This window comes from Grammomys surdaster, unplaced genomic scaffold (genome assembly GCF_004785775.1).
Source record: "Grammomys surdaster isolate TR1022 unplaced genomic scaffold, NIH_TR_1.0 223, whole genome shotgun sequence".
NCBI lineage: Eukaryota > Metazoa > Chordata > Mammalia > Rodentia > Muridae > Grammomys > Grammomys surdaster.
Genome location: NW_021604668.1, coordinates 1,915,292 through 1,937,008, shown reverse-complemented (window position 1 = coordinate 1,937,008; position 21,717 = coordinate 1,915,292). Strand labels below are relative to the sequence as shown.

General features: G+C 42.5%; 1 protein-coding gene across 1 annotated transcript in view; it reads right to left on the bottom strand.

Moving 5' to 3' along the window:
* Dnah11 (dynein axonemal heavy chain 11) overlaps positions 1-21,717 on the bottom strand; it is a 291,537-nt gene that overhangs the window by 5,899 nt on the left and 263,921 nt on the right. The window contains exons 74-77 of the mRNA XM_028773185.1: positions 20,999-21,226; positions 14,485-14,676; positions 9,449-9,568; positions 2,804-3,046 (exon numbers count right to left, since the gene is read on the bottom strand). Of these exons, the coding sequence (XP_028629018.1) occupies positions 2,804-3,046; positions 9,449-9,568; positions 14,485-14,676; positions 20,999-21,226 (783 nt within the window). The remainder of the gene's footprint in view (positions 1-2,803; positions 3,047-9,448; positions 9,569-14,484; positions 14,677-20,998; positions 21,227-21,717) is intronic.

Below are 21,717 nucleotides of genomic sequence, written 5' to 3'. Positions count from 1 at the left end.
TTTATTTTATTTTATTTTATTTTATTTTATTTTATTTTATTTTATTTTATTCCAGATGACTGTGGTGGGTGGTTTGAATAAAAATGGCCCCCATAGGCTCATAGGTAGTGGCACTATTAGAAGATGTGGCCTTATAGAAGGAAGTGTGTCACTGGGGTGGGCTTTGAGGTTTCAAGTGCTCAAGTGAGGCCAGAGTCTATTCTCTTCCTGCTACCTGAGATCTAGTTGCAAAACTCTGAGCTCCTTTTCCAACACCATGTCTGTCTCTGTACAACCATGTTCTCCACCATGACAATAATGGACTTAAACTCTGAAATGTAATCCAGCCCCAGTTAAATGCTTTCCTTTATAAAAACTGCCATGGTCATGATATCTTCTTCATAGCAATAAAACCCTAACTAACACAGTGACTAAATATCACTACATAGACTACACAGCTCCCAAAGATGTCTTTAACCTCTGGACCATTGTTAGATGCTCGGAACCGCTACATTAGCACAAGGCACCTCCCTCTGCTAGACCCTGCTGTGGACAGTTTTAAGGGGTAGAAGAATTACCAACTAAATGACATTTGCGTGCAAAGGTAAAGATGAGAGAGTAGAACATGACTGTTACGTCTATCAGTAGTTTCACTGGGCTAGCGTGTAACTATAAGCAGATGATTGGAAAATACCTTACTATGATTCTAGCCTTCATGAGACTGAGAAAGAAGGATCATGAGTTCAAGTCTAGCCTAAGATATGCACCGAGACCCTGCCTCCAAAAGCCAAAAATAGAAAAGTAAAAATGGAGGAGGGGGAGAGGACCTTTATCCCCAGGGAGCGTTCCCAATTCCCTTCATTTCTCAATGGTCCCAACATCATGCTTAGGAATTGCTGTCACACTCAGGATAGGCAGTCTGCAACAGCCTTGTTAGCAGTATGGAATTAGACTCGGCCAGGTTTCAAGTCCTTCCTTGACCCTTCTCTACCTGTTGAGTCTTGACAAGTCACCTCAGCTTATCTCTGCAATAGATCCTAATACCTCTCCAAACCCTGGTGTATTATATAGCCCAGGGAAAAATATGATCTTTAGTGTCTGGTACCTAATAACTGGCCTTGGCTCTGAGCTTCTGGCCTGGGTGGGTACTGACAGACCCTGCTTTACATGTACTGCATTTTCTGGTTTCATGACTGGCTTTCCTCTTGGAAAGACTGGAAATATAAAACTCTGAGTTGGGTATATATCATCCACCCCTCTGCTTCTATGAATGTTGTACGTCTTCCCACAGGGAAGGATGTTTCTTTGTTCATCTTGCTAGAGATGTAGTATTCTTGTAGAAAAGGATGTTTGTGTACAGGATACAATAGCACGTACAGTTTCTTTAAAGTTAAGAGTAGGAAATGAATGACCTTAATTCAAAAAATACATGGCCATATTCTGGGACTTCACCATAATTAGAATTCATGCTGACAAGTATCATTTGAACATCATGAGTCTTCAGCAGTTGTACCTTGATTAATAATTTTGAGAAGAATAACAGCTAATTTGTTTGGCAGGATGATCTACTCAGGGTTTAAAGTAACGAGAAACAAGATTTTATGTAAGAAAGCCATTTTCCATTTCCATCATTCTTTATAATGGAATATATAAAAAAAATCTTCAAAGTCATATATAAAAGGGAAAATAACAAAATAACACCAAGAAATACAGCAGAAGTGAAGGGCTAGGGCTGGAGTGTAGCCAGGGAATAAGATACTTGCTGCACAGGCAGGTGTCCTGAATTCAGATCTCTACACACACATAAAAAGCTGGGTGTTTATAACCTCAGCACTGTAGAAGGCAGAGACAAAAGAATCATTAGGATTTGCCAGCTGCCAGCCAGGCTCCAGGTCACTGAGGCCCCATCTCAAAGGAATAGGTCGAGAGGTATAGAGCAGACACCTAAGGTCTTTTAGCTTCCACATATCCACCCCTAAATATGGCCTGTTCTACCCTAGGTTCCCCTTCCCCCATGGTGAAGGGCCAGATGTGGATTTGGAGATTATGTCTATAAGTCAGTTCATACATCTGACAGAATATCCATGAAGAAAATAGAGTTGTCACAAGTCTATAAGGAAAGGAGAGAGGAAAGTGGACCAAATAAAAATTACCTCGTGTGTGTGTGTGTGTGTGTGTGTGTGTGTATGTATCTTGAGCCAGAGGCCACTGGCAATGTGAAAAGAGGCTCATAAACCAGGCAAGAAACACAAAGTTAGAAGTACCCAGAGACTGCTCATCCTTAACAGACTCTAAAGGAGGCATTGTATCTGGAGATTCATACCTATGATCTGGCAACCCCATTTTTGAGCACAGTGAATGTCAGATTACCAACCGCTTTGGAAGTCAATGTTTGTCTTTTGACAAAGGATTATGTGGGGTCATGGTCACGGTTGTGACATTCATAACAGTAAAACAAACCCAAGAGCTACTTACGATACCCACCCACAGTAAAATAAAAATTATATTCCTATGATAGAGCATAAAACAAGAATGATCCATTGGTATCTGAACAAACAGGTGAATCTCACAAAGTTACTGTGGAGTCAGGAGCCTGGCAGTAACCCATCCAGTATGTGATTATGGAGGTCAGTATATCAATTACCTTTGGGGAGCAAGAAGCACCCTTACAAAGTGTATGAGTATCCCGGGCAGTTGGAAATGTTTTATACCTTGATCTGGATGGCAGCTATCTGTCTGTTGGCACAGGTAAAGCTTAACACAGACTAATAACTGAGACCAGTGCACCTCACTTTAAAGAAGAGAATGAGAAAGGTCTCCTTACCTTGTCTTCTGTAGACTGCCCCAGTTCCTCATTGCTAACTGCATTCCTGGGTTGCATCTCTAGCAGAGTTCTGAAGAGCGTGTTGGATGTCACCGTTAGCAACTCTATTTCAGCATTGGGGTGGAGACCATACAGTGCTGGGCTTTCTGGGGGCAACATATCCTCTATGTACTGGTGGTAACCAGAATAATCTGAGTAGGGAGGGGCTGCAAATCCCGGTGCCAGAATGAGTTCATCCTCAATCTTTAACCATAAAGAAACGTCAGTTATTCCAGAGCTAGGTAGGCATCATCTTCACTTTCTGAACACAAATCAGTAGCAAAAATGTCCCACAGTGATGTTAGGTAGATACCAGACTCCAAAATGCCCCTGTGGGACAGTAACTTACAATGTGTTTGGGGTAGTGTGACATAGACACATGTTATGAAAAAGTAAACATGGCTGCATTATCAAGGCCTATTAGCAAATGTTTCATGTTCCAACTTCTGATTCTCAAAACATCCCTATCTCCCAGAGAAGAAATCAAGGTATCTGGTCATTAATTTGACCGAGTAGGTGTTTTGAATTCAAACTTAATTTAGAACTCATTTTAATAATGGTAGTATACAATTCCCCGGTGTTATTATATAAGATGCCCGCCATGTTCATATAGTAAATGGCTTCATCCTCAGATGATGGCACTATTTTAGAAAGTTCCAGAAACTCTAGGATGTGTGAATTAGTTGAAGGAAGTAGGTCACTTGCAGGTGTTTCTTTCCAGAGTGTGTCTCTAGGTCCTCTGTCTCTGCTTTCCTCTGCTATAGCTTTCCTCCTGGCGTAACCAGTTCGCCATGGACTGACACATCCCAGACTCTTTGAGTCTCACTTCCTCCCTTAAAGCTCTTTTGTCGTAGCAGTGAAAAGCCAACATACCTGGTGCAATATTCTTCACACAGTGCTACTCCAAATCACGTGATACAGAAACTTTACAAACAAAAGGTTGGGGGATGACTTCCATTTTATAGGTCATATTATACTGAGTGAGATTAGTGCTCCCTCCCCAGGACCTTGGGCAAAACAGGGCAAAGTCTGTTACTGCTGTTCAGATCCATGGAAGGACAAGTGCTCAGGACATGGTTTCCTGATTCAGATCCAACCTTTCCACTGAAGGGCTATTGGGAAACCTGTTTCCTGCTGATGGTGCCCTAACTAGTTCTCCACAATGAGGGGGCTTCTTTTTCTTCAACTGGAGGGCTATTTGATAAGATATTCTAAATTCTCAAGAAATTAACCTATTCTCAACAAACATTTCTCCTAAGAAAATTTTTAAAAAATGGCTAATGAACACATGACAAGATGCTCAGTGTCTTTGGGAATATGACACGGTTTTATGCCACCAAAACAAAAGAGTAAAGAATGTGGATTGTCACAGTATTAGTAAGGATGTAAAGAAAACAGAACATTTACACATTGGTGGGGAGACTTTTGTGGTTTCTACAAGCAATAACCAGTTACCAACGGATCCAGCAGCCTACCCCATAGGCGGCACAAAATCTAAATACAGACTTTGACAGAAATAGTATGATAATAGGCCAAATCAGAAGAAGGTAAATTGTATCTCACTAAAATTTTAAAAATCAATGGAATCATGCATAGACATATCACACCCCCACATCATGAGACTGTCACCAAGAATCTGGGTTCATCTTTGCAGGAATCAGATCGAACATTAATGTGCACAGGTATTGGGAGCTGGAAAAACCAGTAACCGTGCTGGCTCAATGGGGCTATTGTTCTTTGTTTTCATACTGTGTTTCCTGGAATTCAGAAAAAACCCAACCCTTTACCTGCTTCTCCAAACAGTCTTAGTAATGGCAAGGGGTCCCTAATCCAGTGCAAGTCTAAACAAACACATTGCCACATGGCCTTTTGGATCCAAACTGCAATGGCTGAATGTTGTTGAGAGTCTCAGAAATTACTCAGATGTGAATGCCATGGGCAGGTTCTTTTTAGAGCTGAAAAATCACACTTGTAATTTTCCCCATAATGTGTCTGACGACTAACTCAAGGCATAGGGGTGTCCTGCATGAAACTGGAAGGGAAGTAAGTAACAGGATGGGAACTCTGGTCTCCTGGATCATCCCTCATACACAGGACACATAAAACCAAGTGCAGGCACACCACCTCGCTTAAGGCAACCTCTGCACCAACTACAAATAGAGCAGCGCTCTTTCCAATACGGTATGCAGCAGAACAGGGCTGGCCTTTTAAATCCCAGTTCCACTCCTTGCCTGCCAGGTTTTAAAATTTTTTTATTTTAAATCTCTTGTGACTATTCCTCTTTTGCTCACATGAGGTGGTCATACCTGTTCTTCAGGACTGTTGTGGAAAGAGATGACCCACGTCACCTGGACGGCACTGACTCTCCCTGCTGTGGCCTTTGGTTCTTAATAAATGCTCTTTCTCAGTAGAAAGTTGTGCACAGGAGTTTGAGACATGACTCAGTGGGGAACAGTGCTGGCTGCTCTTCCAGAGGCCCTGGGTTTGATTCCAGTACCCACATAGGAAATTACAATTGTAACTCCAGTCTCAGGGGACCCAACACCCTTTTCTGACCTCACAGGCATGACATGTATGTGACACACAGACATAAATGTAGACGAAATACCCGTATGCATAAAAATAAAACAAAACACTGTTTACAAAAGAGTAGAATACAGCCAAGCAGGAAATACACATTGTAAAACTGTATACTTCATAATAAAAAGATTCCCGATGTATAAGCACATTGTTCTGGTATCATGTCAGTGTTTAACCTGACAATAAACTCTTGAGTTGGCCATTCTTGTTTCATAGATGATACAACTGCTGCTCAGAGGAGCTCAGTAATAAGTCAGACTCTACGGTAAATATAAGGGCTTGAATTTGCCCCACCCAAACCCCCAGGGCTTGCTTTTCTACCTTAAGACTGGATTCCTAATTATTACCTGTATTATCCAAATAGTTGGCACTATATGATAACTTTCAGGTGACCTGGTGCCTCCTTTTCCAAAAGTAGTATACCATATTCGTTATTTGGCACTGCCTAATGTTTGTGTTATATGAGAAAATGATTTTTTTTTCCTTAATGTTACTCCAAGCTCTTTAAAGGTGCCTCCCCATTAGACAGCACATTTATCCAACAGGAAGCTCATCCTTCTCACACTGAGATATCACTGCAAGGCCAGATCTGAACACAGTAGGATTTTCAACCTGGTCCATTCATGGGCTGCGTTTGTTTGTTTGTTTGTTTGTTTGTTTGTTTGTTTTTATCATGTTCCAAAGTAGGAACTATTAACTTGCATTAACTAATGTGAGGAGAGTGAGAAAGATGCCCTGCAGATTCTGAAGCATTAGATCACATTAGCAGCTAGAGCAGGAAACACTTGCATGAGAACAAAATAATGGGATGTGTAGCCTTTGACAGGGAGTCAGCAAGTGCATTCATTTCCCTGTTGAGATAACAGTAGCACTGCCCAGGGACTATGGTAGCTCATGAATGAGGCGTCTCCACCCCAAGAATCTCACCAGATCTGGAGGGAAGGCTGTGCATCTACACTTCTAAAGGTCCCCCCTATACCAGCAATGGCCCTCAGGTTTCATCACCTATATTTATTCTACAATCATTTGAATGGGAGTCCAGCCTTCTGAAGATTAATGAACTATTTCTTGGACCAGTAATTCCACCTTTAGCCAACAGGCCAGAGCCAGGGAAGGGGCTGCCCCTGAACTTCCTGCTCAGCCTTTGCCCTCTACCATCCTTCAGAGAAATAAGGGTGGCTTTGGAGCACTGTTCATCTTCCATGTTCCATGGTAGCTTGCTCCCAGACCCCTTCTAAGAGCAACTTCTGATGGTGATGAATTGAAAGTATCTTTCTGACGTGTGAAATCCTGCTCATTAAGAGAGAGAAAACCTGGGAGACTTTGAATCTAAGAAGGACATAAAGGATGGTCACATAGTAGAAAGCTCTATTTTTTTGTTGTTGTCAATGCTATTTAAAGAAGTAAGAAACACTGAGTGCCCATTACGATGTTGGACTAGACTCAAATACACTGTTCCTGGTACATGGTTATGTAAGGTCTCGAAATAGAAAAGATTCTAGTGATCTAGTAAGCAACTCTGCACAAGACTTCTCTGAGAAGCGTTTAGAAAAGCTGTGAATAGAAGCTTACACAGATTACCGGGACCAAACACACACGCAACAGTGTGCTCTTCCAGTGCTGATCTAAAACAAGTTAGCATCTATGGCAATGTTTTGGTGAATTTAGATGGTATAGGTGTTGTCATGGCTTGGAATTATTATCCCAAGACCCATGTGAATGAGGGCTTTGTAACTAGTCTGTGGCACTCTTGGGAGGTTATAGAATTTTAGGAGGTTGTAGAGAGTCCAGTGGGAGAAAATGAGATCAGCACGGGTATATCCTTAAGAGGACATTGGGACCTCTGGCCTCTTCCTTCTTCCCTCATTTTCCACAAAGCAAACATAGTTCCTAAGTCATGTGCTTGCATGTATACTGAGCCACCGCCCACTCAGATGTGGATTACAACTTTTTTAACCACGGCCCAAATAAGCCATGTCCCCTGTAAAGTCGCTTACTTCAGGTCTTATGTCACAATGATGGGAAGCAGATTAACACAAGAATCTTTGAAGTTTTAAGAAATGACTAGAAAATGGCTCTTGTGGTTTGGAGGTGGAATAGTTCCTATAGACCATGTTTGAATACTTGATCTCCACTTGGTGGCTGTCTGGAGAATCTTAGGAGGAGTGTATGTACCTTTGCTGGGGGAAGTATCTTGCTGGGGCAGGCTTTGAGGTTTCAAAAGACTTGTGCCATTTTGATTTAGTTCTCTCTGAATCTTACTCATGGATCAGAGTGAGCTCTTGGCAATTCCTGCTGCAATGACTTTGCTCTGCCATCATGGACTCTAAACCCTGTGAACCTGTAAGGCCAGTTGAATGTTTTCTTTTATATGTTGTCTTGGTGGTTAGTTTTTGACACAGCAAGCTTGAATAGCATTAGAGAGCAAGGAAACACCAGGAAAGCAGAGCTACCACCTCAGCTCCTATAGCACAAGAACCAAGCACGTTCACTAGAAACCACAGTCAGGACTAGCACCATTTGACACAGACACAGGGTTAATTCTATGTGAAACAAGATGTTCAGTCTTAAGAATTTGCCAATGGTAACCCACCCCTTCCCCTCAGAAGCAGCAAGGAGTCTTGAGTTGTTCTTTATTTTTAAGCCTTGCTATATTGTTTTGTTATCAGACATGAAACAACATCAGGAACTCCACAATCCTTTAGCAATAATAACCTCTTTCTGTTGTTGTTGTTCTTTTGGTTTTTTGTTTGTTTGTTTGTTTGTTTGTTTTTGTTTTTCAAGACAGGGTTTCTCTGTGTAGCTCTGGGTGTTCTGGAACTCTCTGTAGAGCAGTCTGATCTCAAACTCACAGAAATCCACCTGCCTCTGCCTCCCAAGTACTGGGATTAAAGGCATGTCGCACCACTGCCAGGCTAATAATTTCATTTTTAAAAAGGTTTTATTTTTAATTATGTGTGTGTTTCTGTGTGGAGAAATGTCCAGATGAGCATGGATATCTGAGGAGACCAGGAAAGAGCATCAGATCCACTGGAACTCAGAGATGCTCTGAGCCACCTAACTAGAAACTGAAGTCAGATCTTTGTCAAGAACAGTCCGTGCTCTTAATCCCTGAGTCATCTCTGCAGACCTTGTTTTATTTATTTTTTAACAGCTTGTTTGAAGGAAAACTCAAGTTCATCACATCACCCGTGGTTGATATTCCCGTTGTGTTACTATATTAATAGACATTATTTTATTTTAAATTGAAAAATTGTAACTAGATAGCTACGAAATACATGAGATGTTCTTGTTACATTTGTTTAGTGGTGTGTGTGTTGTATGAGTGTGCCCTCATGTACATACATAGAGCAGTTTGTGTGTGGAAGCCCAGACAACTTGCTGGTATTGGTTCTTTTCTTCCAACATGTGTGATCCAGGGATTGAACATGGTTGGTGTTGTTTATCAGCAGTCACCTTTAACACTAAGTCATGTCAATGCCCCAGTGAGATGTCCTAATCTAGGTTTATCTGGATTCTGTCAACCAACAAGTCCATCACCTTACAGACTTCAGTGCCATAGTTTCTCTGAACATATACTAAGTAATCTTATAATGCTACTGACAAAAATTTAGACTATTGTATGATTTATGCAAGAGGCAAAAACATCAATAAAAATAAAGGTTTTAAAACAAGCCCTGGGGTGAGATCACAGAGTTCATACCCTGGTGGGCTGGTGGTCACACTCATTAAGAGATATGGGGCCAATCACTGGGCCTCAGTATGTTCATCTGTACAATGGAGAAACAGTGTCATCTCAGCCCAGTTCACAGGGATATCATGAAGATCCAGTAAGTCTACACTTAACAACTTCCCAAACCTCCAAAAGGAACAGGAATGTGAACATTTCAAAAGGAATATTTATAAAAAAAAAAAAAAGGCCAACATCCTTAGGAACATTTAAGAATTACATACACAGTAAAACATAATCTGAAAATTTCTTATCGGAATTTTTTTCTCAGTGAAATAAGTTTTAAAATGTCTTACCAGAGATGGATTCATGAATTCTTCTAGATATACCCGGCACAGTTTGCGATCCCAGGCATCTGTGATGTGACCCCCATACATGATCTCCCCAAAGAGGTAACGGAGGTCTTCCCATGGGACCTGAGGGGAAACACACATCTTAGAGTTTCCTTTCCTGTTGGTGTGACAAAATACCAAGACTGAAGCAACAGGAGCTCCGGTGCACAATTTCAAGTTTGCCCTTTTGGGTTAGTCAGGGTGGCGGCTGGTGAAGCACATGACTACACCGTATCCACAGTTTACCTCAGAGGTGAATAATTTAATGTGGCCATGCTGATACTCAGTGTATATCTTCTCTACCCCTTGTACAGCCCAGGGCCTGGCCCACGGGATGATGATGATACCCACATGTGGGCCAAGTCTTCCCAGCTCAATGAGGCCAACTGAGATAATTCCCCACAGACACACTCACAGACCAATCTAAACAGTCCCTCACCGAGACTCCTGTGCCAGGTGCTTCTAGATTGTGTCAGGTTGACAGTTAAAACTCACCACCACGCCACACAAATGTTCACTTCCAGGCCTAGAATATCTTCCCTAGCTGGCTAGCCAGGGGTACAAGCCCCTCTACTGCAACAGCCCTGTCAGCCAGGGCTAAAACCAGTGTGGACCTGTCTTTAAGTTTTTGTGTAGAACTTCTTGAGAGAATTATTTTCAGTGTATCCTAATAAATTTGACAAAGGTTAGCAACACCACACTTTACTGTAGATTTTAGAGGCAATGGAGTCATCTTTGTAATGGATTATGCGGGAGAGTTGTTTATTGGAATTTCATCTAAAACTCCTGACTATATGTTTCCCAGTGCTTTCCAATCTCGCCTGCTGTACTACTTAAGTTTTTATTTCTGTAATAAAATATTGACCAAATCCAATTTGGGGGATTGAAAGGGTTTATTAAGCCTACAGGTTATATTCTACCAGGAAGCAATGCCAGGACTGGAACCGAAGCAGAAATCATGCAGGAAAGCCGCTTACCGGCTTGCTCAACTACCTTTTGTTTGTTGTAGTCCAGGCCTACCTGCCTAGGGGTGGCTCCGCCCACAGTAGGCTGAACCACCCCCACCCCCAAAGATGCCTCCAAGGCGTGGCGACAGCTCAACCTGTCAATCAAACTAAAGGAGGCAGTTCTATTGAGCTTCCCTCTTCTCAGGTGAGTCCAGTTGATACCCCACCCCAAGACTCATCATCACCCCATCGAAAGTCTTTATTATGTGACTCAGGTAGATGATTTATATTTGAAATCTATTTGATTCTCATCAGTTTTGGAAAGACCAAGCACAAGGCTGTTCCGAGGGCAGTGACTACCTTACGATGTTTTATTCACTGTATCTCCTCCTTTGCTGGCTTCACAAAGTTCAGGCCTCTCTCGGCTACCCCTTCCCTTCCTCTGGGTTTGCAAAACATGCCAGTGTGATGAAGCCTTTCTAGACAGGAACCTTTGTACCCCCAGTGGCAGTCTATTGCTTCCCGACGGTTCAAGTAAAATCGTAATTATAGCCTTCCCCGTGGCATGATGTGACAGAACAGAACGAGTCAAATTGCTGAGGCCATTCCAATGTACTTGCTACAAGTTCATACAAATTTGAAGAAATGAATCTAAAATGTGTCTTTCTCTTAAGCCGGTTTGATAGGAATGAGAAATGCAAGAAGCAGTTAGACTACAGGGCCCTCTCTGCCATGCCACAGACACCTTCTATAGAGCAGGATTGGATAGAAACAGACTTACCTTATTTCCCATTCAGATTAAATGAATCCCCTGCGTCTCAGTAGTCAATATGTACTTCCCTCATAATTTTAATCAGCTAGGTCTGTTCTTTTATTTTTACTTGGATATTTTATTTACATTTCAGATGTAATCCCCTTTCCCCATTTCCCCCACCCACCTAGGAACCCCCTATCCCATCCCCCTTCTTCCTGCTTCTATGAGGATATGCCCCTACCCACCCACCCCCACCTCCCCACCCACAATTTCCCCCACACTGGGGCATCCAGCCTTCACTGGACCTAGGACTTCCTCACCCACCTATGCCTGACAATGTCATCCTCCCCTACATATACAGCTGGAGCCATGGGTCCCTCTCTGTGTGTTCCCAGGCTGGCGGTTTATAGACCAGGTCTGTTCTTTTCAATTATTGATTCTTTCTCCTAAGCATTTTTTTCCTCCTAAGCTTAATCTTTGTTCTTTAAAAAAAACCTTGTATGGGGGAGTATGTGTTGGATACAGGTATGTGCAGTTTGCACACACATAAACACACGCAGAGACCAGAGGTTGACATCAGGTAAGGTATTCTCAATTATTTATTTTAGCACGACGTTTTCCTTAAAGCCAGGGGCTCTCACTCAGCTGGCTAAAGGAGCTCTAGACATCTGCCTATGATCATAGGCATATAGTTCCATGTGTAGCTTTTGATACTTACACTGAGGAGCTGAATTTGGGTCCTTATGTAGCAAGCAAGCACTTTAGTGGTTAAACTGTTTCCCACACCCCTAACCATTGTATTTTAATACCATCTTGTAAAGAGCTATGGTGGTTTAAATGAGAAACGTCCTTCATCGTCTCCAGAATTTTATTTTTTTTATTTTTTATTTTTATTTATTTTATTTTATTTATTTTTGGTTTTTCTAGACAGGGTTTCTCTGTGTAGTCCTGGCTGTCCTGGAACTCACTCTGTAGACCAGGCTAGCCTCGAACTCTCGAACTCAGAAATCCGCCTGCCTCTGCCTCCCAAGTGCTGGGATTAAAGGAGAATTTTAATACTTGACCTCTAGTTGGTGATGCTGTTGGGAGAGGTTTAGGAGTTGTAGGCCTGCTGGAGGGAGTAAGACCACTGGGTTTCTGGGGGTGAGCTTTGGGATTAAAAGCCTTGCCTGTCTCTAGTCTTCACTCTCTGCTTCATGATCATGGTGAGATGTGATATCTCAGCTTCCTGTTCCTGCAGCAATGCCTGCCACCTTCTTCCATGCTGTCTCTGGCATCAGGAGCTCTAACTTTTTGGGACTGTAAGCCAAAATAAACTCATTTCTTCTATAAGTTATCTTGGCCATGGGGTTTTATTTCAGCAACAGAAGCATATCTAATACGAGAACATCTTGTACAACCAAATAGTATGTGCATGTTAAATTCATTCCCAGATTCTTGATAACTTGCATTGTGATACGTGGCAAATGACTTTGGAAAGGATTATCAGAGACATGACAGGTTAAACACGTATAGCAGTGTTGACCCTGGAACCCACAGAAGGAACAGCAGGTCACAGTGCAGTTTATCCAACCAACTGTGGTGATATTGAGAAGGCTGGAGATGAGCATAAGCTTTATCTCCTGCCTCCCCTCCTTGTCTGCCTCTGTTGTGTACAGAGCTCAGCAGTCAGAGGACTGCCCACCTGGACCCAGACTCATGAACAGTCACAAAGGACGTCAGTGGAAGCATTAACTCATCTATTTCTTCCTTCAGAACTGTTAGAATAATTGTGTGTGTGTAACAGTTTACACAAAACATGCTGAGATCCGCTAGGCTTGGTGGAGTGGGCCTGTAATCTTAGCTACTCAGGAGCCCAAGGCAAGAGAACCTTAAATTCAAGCCAGCCTGGGCTACAGAGTGAGTTCAAAGACAAGCCTGAACAACGTAGTGGAACCCTGTCTCAAAAACTAAAACGAAACAAATTTTTGTAGAGTATGGCTGAGGTCGTATCTCAGTGGTAGTACCCCTGCCTAGCACATATGGAGCCTTAAATTCAATCTCTAGTACTAAATAAAATAACAAAATATAAAAAATGGAACAAAAACAAGCAAGACAAACCAACCAAAAACAGGAAAAAGGACGGGACCACTGATCAGAAACCATATAAAAACCCATTTACTTTGAAATAGCACACTCAGAATATATCTCTGGAGAGATGGCACTGCTGATATATGCTGTGTGTGTATACTGTCATAGCAGTCAAGCTGCCTCGAAAACCTAAGAAGACACCATGGAAAACCTGTAACAATGGTTACAAAAAGAGCAATAAGGGGCTGGAGAGATGGCTCAGTGGTTAAGACCACTGACTGCTCTTCCAGAGGTCCTGAGTTCAATTCCCAGCAACCACATGGTGGCTTACAACCATCTATAATGGGATCCGATGCCCTCTTCTGGTGTGTCTGAAGACAGCAACAGTGTTCTCATACATTAAATGAATAAATAAATCTTTAAAACAAAACAAACAAACAAACAAAAAACCAAAAGCCATCATTTCATCAGAAACATGGATAAGAAGTTAAAAAATGTCCTTTTTAGACAGTCTCTGATTGGTTTGATAAACATATCTATTGATGTCACTCAATGGGAAAAGTTCTCTTGTGTTGATGATGCAGGCTCAGCCCTCCTTAGGAACTAATATTCTTCTCTTCTGCAGCCCAATCTTATGGTTTGAGAGTTTACACAACTGTTCTTGGTGAGGCTTTTGCACACCCATCTGCAAATGCATTTTAGTTCCCGGATACAGCCAATCCGTCTCCCTTTAACTTCAAATCAAGGTGAACATTACCGAGAAAGTCACAACAAGGTGGCATTTCTAATACATAATACTGACATATGCAGGAAACGCACCATTATTGATACATGTGACGCACTGTAAATTGCTTCCATCATCAAAACTAATTGTGGTGATTATTAATGCCGTGTTATGAACTGTCAGGACTGCTGGATGTAATTACATTTGTGCAAATGCTTCATTACCTGCCTAATGAATCTGGCATAGATGCACATGTAAACCACTGTTTTTGTTAACATAATGAAGGACATTTTTTTTTTTTTGCATAAGCTACTGATGTAGAACTGGTTTGACCTGTCTTACGAAAACCTTTGGTTTACTTGCACACTTGGCAGACAATGCTTATGTAGTGTTGGCTGTTTCAATAACATCTTCAGAAAAGAAACTGTGGTCCATTCTTGTTCCCACCCAAAGACTGACAGATTCCATGCACTCCTTGGAGGGGGTTAATGACCGCGGCACTTACGTTAGGGTTTGCCTCTAAGTAGTTGTAGAGGATGTTGGTACAGATGGTCAGGTCTCCCGGACTGAAAGGATAGCTTCGGCTCCAGCCCTGGGGACCAAACCTCAGTCTCCCTGCCACACAGGCATGGAAGTAGCACAGGGAGAAGAGGATGCTTTTAAACTCCTGATCCTTGGAGCACATCTCAAGCGTATCCTGAAAGACAAGATGTGGCTGATTAACCACCCATACAGTGTGTAAGGGCAAAGGCCTGCATTCCCATTATCCCCCATGGATGGCTTCAAAGTGATCAGCTGTTTATCCAAGACAAGTGGAGACCATTCCGCTTTGCTGAAAAGTAAGAGGAAGGCCTTTATCTCCTTCTTGAGACAGTCTCTCATGTATCCCAGGCTAGCCAGGACTTTGCTATGTAGGCATGGATACCCTTGAACTCCAGATCTGCCTGCCTCTGCCTCCCAAATGCTAGGGTTACAGAATTTGCCCACTTGCACCTGGGTTAGCAGGTATGGGAATCAGTCTCAGGCTTTTGTGTGCTCTCCCAACCAACCAAGCAATGCCCCCAGCTGTGTTTCTCCATAATGTCTCTAGGTTTTCTAGAAAACAGGGCCCCTCATTTTAAGGCTGCTAGGATTCCTGATATCCTTTCTCCTGGAGAACAGAAGACTTTGGATGACATAATCTTAGAGCCATCGTTACCAGAATTCTAGGCAGTCCCCACTCCTCATTCTTCCCAGTTTTATGATAACTAGGGTCATTTGCGCACATGGCCACCCACTGAAAGACTGTGCCCAAGCCTCTTCTGAAGACACAGGTGCCACCTATCCAAGGTTTTGCTGACAGATTTTGAGTGAGAAGCAATTGGCATAATTTCCCTCCCATGTCATTTGCTTAAGATGAAGACTTGGCTTGTCCACATCACCACTTTCTTCTGTGACGAATGATGATGACCAGACAAGCCTGGTTCCCTCCAGTCAGGTGTGGTGGGGGCACTTACCAGCAGGGTGTGGTGTGAGAGCACCTGGCTATCTTGTTGTAGTCACTATAATCTGACTCTGTGTGTGCTTATTATGTGCTCTTAGGGTTCAAACCTAGTACCTCCCTCCTGCATGCAAGCGCCCCCCAGTGCTCAGCTTGATTTCCAGCCCTGTTCCTCTGAGTCACGGTGGTTTAGTCCACACCTTAGTTAACCCAGGACACATGACCTTCCAATGAACTGTGGAAGAATTACTGTTCAAATGACTGAGTGTCATATGAAGCTCAGGATGTAAACTAGATCTTCAGGATTTCTGTACGTCAGGGAAGGGGCTGGGTCCTGGTAAGCCACATTGACACAGCTAAGGTTATCATCAGCAGTCCAATACTGGGGTAGGAAACATCAGACCTACTCCTAAGAAGTACTCTAGCCATTCTCAAATTCATTAAACAAAAAAGATAAGTCAAGGATAGAGCCCAGGCTGAATTTTCCTGCCTACTTTCCTTCCAGATGCCCGACCACAGCTAGTTCATATTTAAAATGGCTCTAATCACTTTGGTCACATACTGAGAGAAATCCATGTCTGGCCTCCCAGGGGACTTCTGGGTTGGGTTTGCTGCTATGGGCCACCACCAGGGAACTGTTCCACCTCTGCTAATAATACCTGCAGCAGAACAGGCTTTGCTAAATATAGTTTTTATAATCGCCCAGCTACATGTAGTTCAGAGCCAAGAGGATCTCTTAAGTTGCACTAAATTAGGCTATTTTTAGGTGGTTCATGGGGATAAGAGCTGTATGATAACAAAAAATAAAAATATCCACAAGTAAACATAAAAAAAAGGCAAGATGGCAAAAGGAGATAAGTGTTATAATTTTTAAGGCTGTAAAAAAAAGTTACCTTTAAGTGTGTGGTATTTCTAAGGAATTAATTGTATTTGAAATTTCATTCCAGAACTATAATCTAACAAGATACTAAGTAGCCACTTGTATTAATCATATAAAAACCCAAGGTACTACACCCAGTACAGTAATTCAATCTATTTTCATATATAACTTGGTTTTATTTTCATTTTTATTTAAAAAAAAAAGCCAATGCCCATTGGGTTATTATGTTCTACCACCATAACTATTATAGGAAGAAAATGTGAGCCAGGAATGTCTGACAGAGTGGTCCTGTCCTCTCCATATTTTGAAACAGTTGTACATTTATACAACAACTGATGAGCTAATGGGCATCAGAAAACAGCCAGGCTGGGGTGCAGCCCAGTTGGCAAAATGTTTGCCTATCTTGCACAAAGCCCTGGATTTGATACCCAGGACAGTGTAAACAGGGCATGGTGGTGGGGCCTGTCATCCCAGCACGTGTCCCTCTCCTTTTGATTAAATTTTTCCAATCTTCTGTTGGGGCATGGACATGGGGCTGCCACTCGATCCATTGTCTATGGATGCGGGAAAGTGACATAACTATGAGGATACCTATGGGGGTGGGTGTGTGACAACATTGCGGTGATCCAGATGAGCTCTGAAGGGTGTGTTATTTACTCTCCTGTTGCTGATGAAACATGGTGACGGAGTCATATTATAGAAGGAAGAGTTTATTTTAGCTTATAGTTCCAAGGCCTATGCTGCTTGGGAGTTACGACAGCAAGCTGCAGACATGAGCAGGGAGCTAAGAGATCACAACTTCGAACACAAATAGGAAGCAGAGTGAGCAAACTTAAAGTGGGACCAGGTTATTAACTCTCAAAGGGTGCCTCAGGGACAGAACTTTTCTATTGCCTCCTGTAACCTCCACAAACAGCAACATCAACTGGGGACCAAGTGTGGCACCCACGTGTGGGGCTGTAGAAATCCTGAGGTGTTTGGCCACGCCCCCCAAACCCAGAGTCACGTAAGGCACAGGTAGAGGGGCGTGAAACAGGTCTCTGCCTCAAGATTTACATATTTATTAATGAATTACCTAAAGGCCAGGCGTGGATATCTAAATTTTCATCTTTCAAGCCCCTCCTTTCCCCACCCACCCAACCCTTCCCCAATATAATAGAGACCCTCCTGGCATTTTGTGGGAGAGCACCACCATTCAGATACATCATCATGGTCAATAAAACTTCTATATCTTCGATTCCACGTGCCTCCTGGAACTCTGGACTCTCTTTGTGTAAGTGGGAAACTTGCGCAGGGGAAAGCCTCTCCACCCCTCCCTGCTGCAGCCGTCCATGGGGCACGCTCCCTGCCGGGGAATCAGCCGGGGCCACCAGGCACTTTGGGTCCCCGCTCTCCCTGTCCCAGCCGTCTGCGGGGCTCCCTCTCTCCTCTGCAACCACGGTTCCCAGGACTGCTCAGCTGCGCAGCGCTGGCAAGATCGAACCATCAGCTGGGACCACCGCTGAAGCGCGTGGGAGGCTGGAGCGGTGGCTCTGAACACCACCGACTGAGCCACAGTTCCAGGGACTGCATTGGTCGCAGGTCGCAGAGCAAGCCCCCGACCACGCCCATGCCCCCAAGCGAGTTTTAAACCACACCCACAGACATTATTTTTCACTTATACTACCACAAGGGACCTGCCTCTAGAACACTCATGTATCAGGAACATTTCCCACCTTGTTTAAGCCAATGTTGTCTCATTAAGAACATCTTTTAAAGAATAAAACAAAACAAACCCACCAACTCTGATTTTGATAAAAGGGTTTCAGGAAGTGCCTACAAGACAAGCCTCTGGAAGCGCCTGTGCTTATCTAGGTTAGGTTAACTGAGGTGGGGAGACCCAGCTTGAATGTGGGGAGTTCTATTCAATGGGGTCTCGGACTAAATAAAATGGAGACACAAGACAGAATAAGTGTTTACTGCTTTCTGCTTCATGACCATGGATTCAGTGTGACAGGGCACCTCCTATTCCTGCTGACATCTTCCCTGCCATGGTAGACTGTGTGCTTGGAGCTAGAAGCCAAGCAGCTCTGACTGGGGTCTTTTATCACAGCAACAGAAGTATCTAAAACACAATCTGAACAAAAATGCCTTTTGTTTCAGATATAATGGCAAACCAGCATCTTTGAACCTGTACATTTCTGTAATGTTTTCCTCTTATAGGTTGTTAAAATAGGCTTAAAGGTACATGTGGTGAACAGATATTTGTTTTTGCTTCTTAGGGTCAACTAAGTCTTAATTTTCAGGAGTTCTTTTTCTCTTACAAAGACATTTTCTTCTTTAAAGTTATTAAAAGCCCATCAACAAATGTACCTTTGATTTGATGTATGTAGTTGTACAGACGGCAGTTGGAAGAGCCATATATCCTTGAATAAGAACAGGTATTCTTAAGTATTCACAGACACTTTGGGGAACTCTTTCTCTATCAACATCGTTTGGAAACGTGCATCTCCCTATTGAGATCATCCAAAGTTTCAATCTGTGGTGTTTTGAACAGGTATGGCCCCCATAGACTCAAGCCTGGCCCGTAGGGAGTGGCACTATTAGGAGGTGTGGACTTGTTAGAGGAAGTGTGTCACTATGGCAGTGGCCTTTGAGGTCCTCTATGCTCAAGCTATGCCCAGCGTGGCACACAGTTGCTTCTGCTGCCTGCGGATCAAGATGTAGAACTCTCAGCTCCTTCTCCAGCACCATGTCTGGCTGCACGCTGCCATGCTTCCTGCTATGATGGTAATGGACTGAACCTCTGAAACTGAAAGCCAGCCCAAATGAAATGTCTTCCTTTATAAGATCTGCCTTGCTCATGGCATCTCTTCATAGCAATGGGAACTCTGAGACATAGCCTTTTCACCGAAAAGCCAAAGTATAACTGAACAGAAGTGCATTTTTTTATAAAAGGTTTATTTTTATGTATAAGGAAAAGTGTCTCGGAGGACTGTATAAATTTGTAACTACATCAAATTCCTACTGTGTGAGTAGTTTTAGAAAGAGCTGCACATTGCTAATGTTTAACATCTTCAACAAGATTTTTTGAGTGCCTACTGTTTACACAGTCTTCTTCTTTATAATATGCTCTAAAAAATTTAACTAAATAGTAACTGTTTTCATCAACATTTTACTCTAGAGGAGGCCATTCGATATTATCCCCTCAACAAATTTGGTATTGACCCTAAAAGGTACAAGAAGAAAGTTAAGCACGTTGGTATGCCCTGTGAAAAATAATATTCCTGACAGTGTATTCAGTATTCATCACCAAATCATCCTTCCTTCTTAGGGCAATTTATCAAAGCTTTCCAAGAAGTTAGAAGAATAGCAATGCAGAACAATGCCAGGAAAGGAAACTCAAAGGCTGGATTATGATCTAGCGAGATATAACAATTTGGGTGAAGAAAATGAATGTAATTGAATCAATATTTATTTGCATATAGTATTATTTGGGAAGAAAACAAAAATATAAGAACACTAGGGTTTCAGTGTGAAATGTACTACATAGGCTCAGTTACTCGATGGTGATGTTATTTTGGGAGGTTACGGACCATTTGGGAAGTGGAGCACAGTGGGAGGAAGTGGGTCACTAGGAGGTGGGCCTTGAAGATTATAGCCCAATCTTGGTTCCTCAGATGCCTACCTACCTTCCTTTCTTCTTTTTCTTCCTTCCTTCCTTCCTTCCTTCCTTCCTTCCTTCCTTCCTCCCTCCCTCCCTCCCTCCCTTCCTTCCTTCCTTCCCTCCCTCCCTCCATCTCTCCCACCCCTATCACTTTTCTTTCTGACCCTATCATGTAGAAAGGAGCTCCAACAGCAAGCTTCTGGGGTAATGAATGAAATCCCAGTTGCCATGCCTTTCCCATCACTGTGGAGGGTGTCACCCTACACTATGAGCTGAGATAAATTCTTAACTCTTCAGTTGCTTCTCATCAGGTGACAAGTCCCTACTATAGGGTTTATCTTGCATATAATTTCAAAGCCAAAGGGATATAATAATAAATATAATAAATATATGATATAATATAATATAATATAATATAATATAATATATAATATAATGATACTATAACAATGCCGATTCTCATTAGATAATACACTTCAGAAGCAGGGTCTCAAAATTACCTAGGTCATGCTATATTTTCTTAATTTTAGGTGAAACATAGACATATTCCTTATCATTAAAATAGCAACAGGGAATTTTTCTTCCAAAAATTAATACACATGAAGATAGAATGGGGGGCTGTTTGGGAAGAGGAAGGGCACCAGCACAAGGGAGCACAAGAAAGAGTAATAATAGTAACAAGGAATGGATATCATCACTGTACACTATATACATGCATGAGCATGTCACAATGAAACCCATTACTGTATGCATAATCAACATACACCAGTTTAAAAAGAAAGGGAGGAAAAAAGAAATGTCCATGAGTACATGTGGAAACCTGCATGCATGTGCACACACACACACGCATGCATGTGCATACATACAAATGCTCTCTCACACACACATACATGTGTACACATACACACACAGATATTTCACTTCATCAGTCTAAATAAGACACATGAGTTGAGGAACGCCCTGCTGTCTCTTGAGAAGACACCAGCTTTTTTGTTAGACCAGCTGTTTCTTACCTGGTCAAAGTTGTACAGAGCGGCATGTAGGTTGGCCAACATTCCTGTGGGGGGCTCATTAGTGATCTTAATAGAATTTTCCAGAAGGCCTTGAGGGATGACGGGCTCCTGTTGGGAAGGTGCAGTCTCAGCACTCAGGAACACCCTATAATCTCTGTGGCTTCCTTGACTGAATTTTTCAAGGAGTTTCTCCAGGGTTCCCAGCCACTTGGCTACCAGATGAACATTCTGCAAGGCAGCAGAGCTTGTGATTCCTGTGGCATTTCAGCATGGAACCTGAATTATAGTATTAGAACTTTTCGCTATATATAAACATGTTACCAACTCAGAGAACCATGTCATGTTTCTGGCCTTGAATTCACAGAGATCTGTCTGCGTCTGCTTCCCAATGCTAGAATTAAAAGCATCATACCCTGCTTCTTTGTTTTTATCCAGAAGAAGAAAAACAAGCATCAGACAGATTGGGATATTGAACACGCTGAATCCTGTAAAATCACTGTTGGTTGTCATTATAAAGCCACCACTCGCAGTCCATATGACCTATTTCACACAGTGACCTACCAATCACTTCTCCCTAAAACTTCATTAAGTTCAAGCCCATTTGGTGAGACATATCTGGGTTACCGGTAATTAAATATAAATTCTAACAGGCATAAAAGAACCTGATCCCTTACTTCATTTGGAAACTTCCTCTATTCAAACTCCTCATTAGCGTGTAG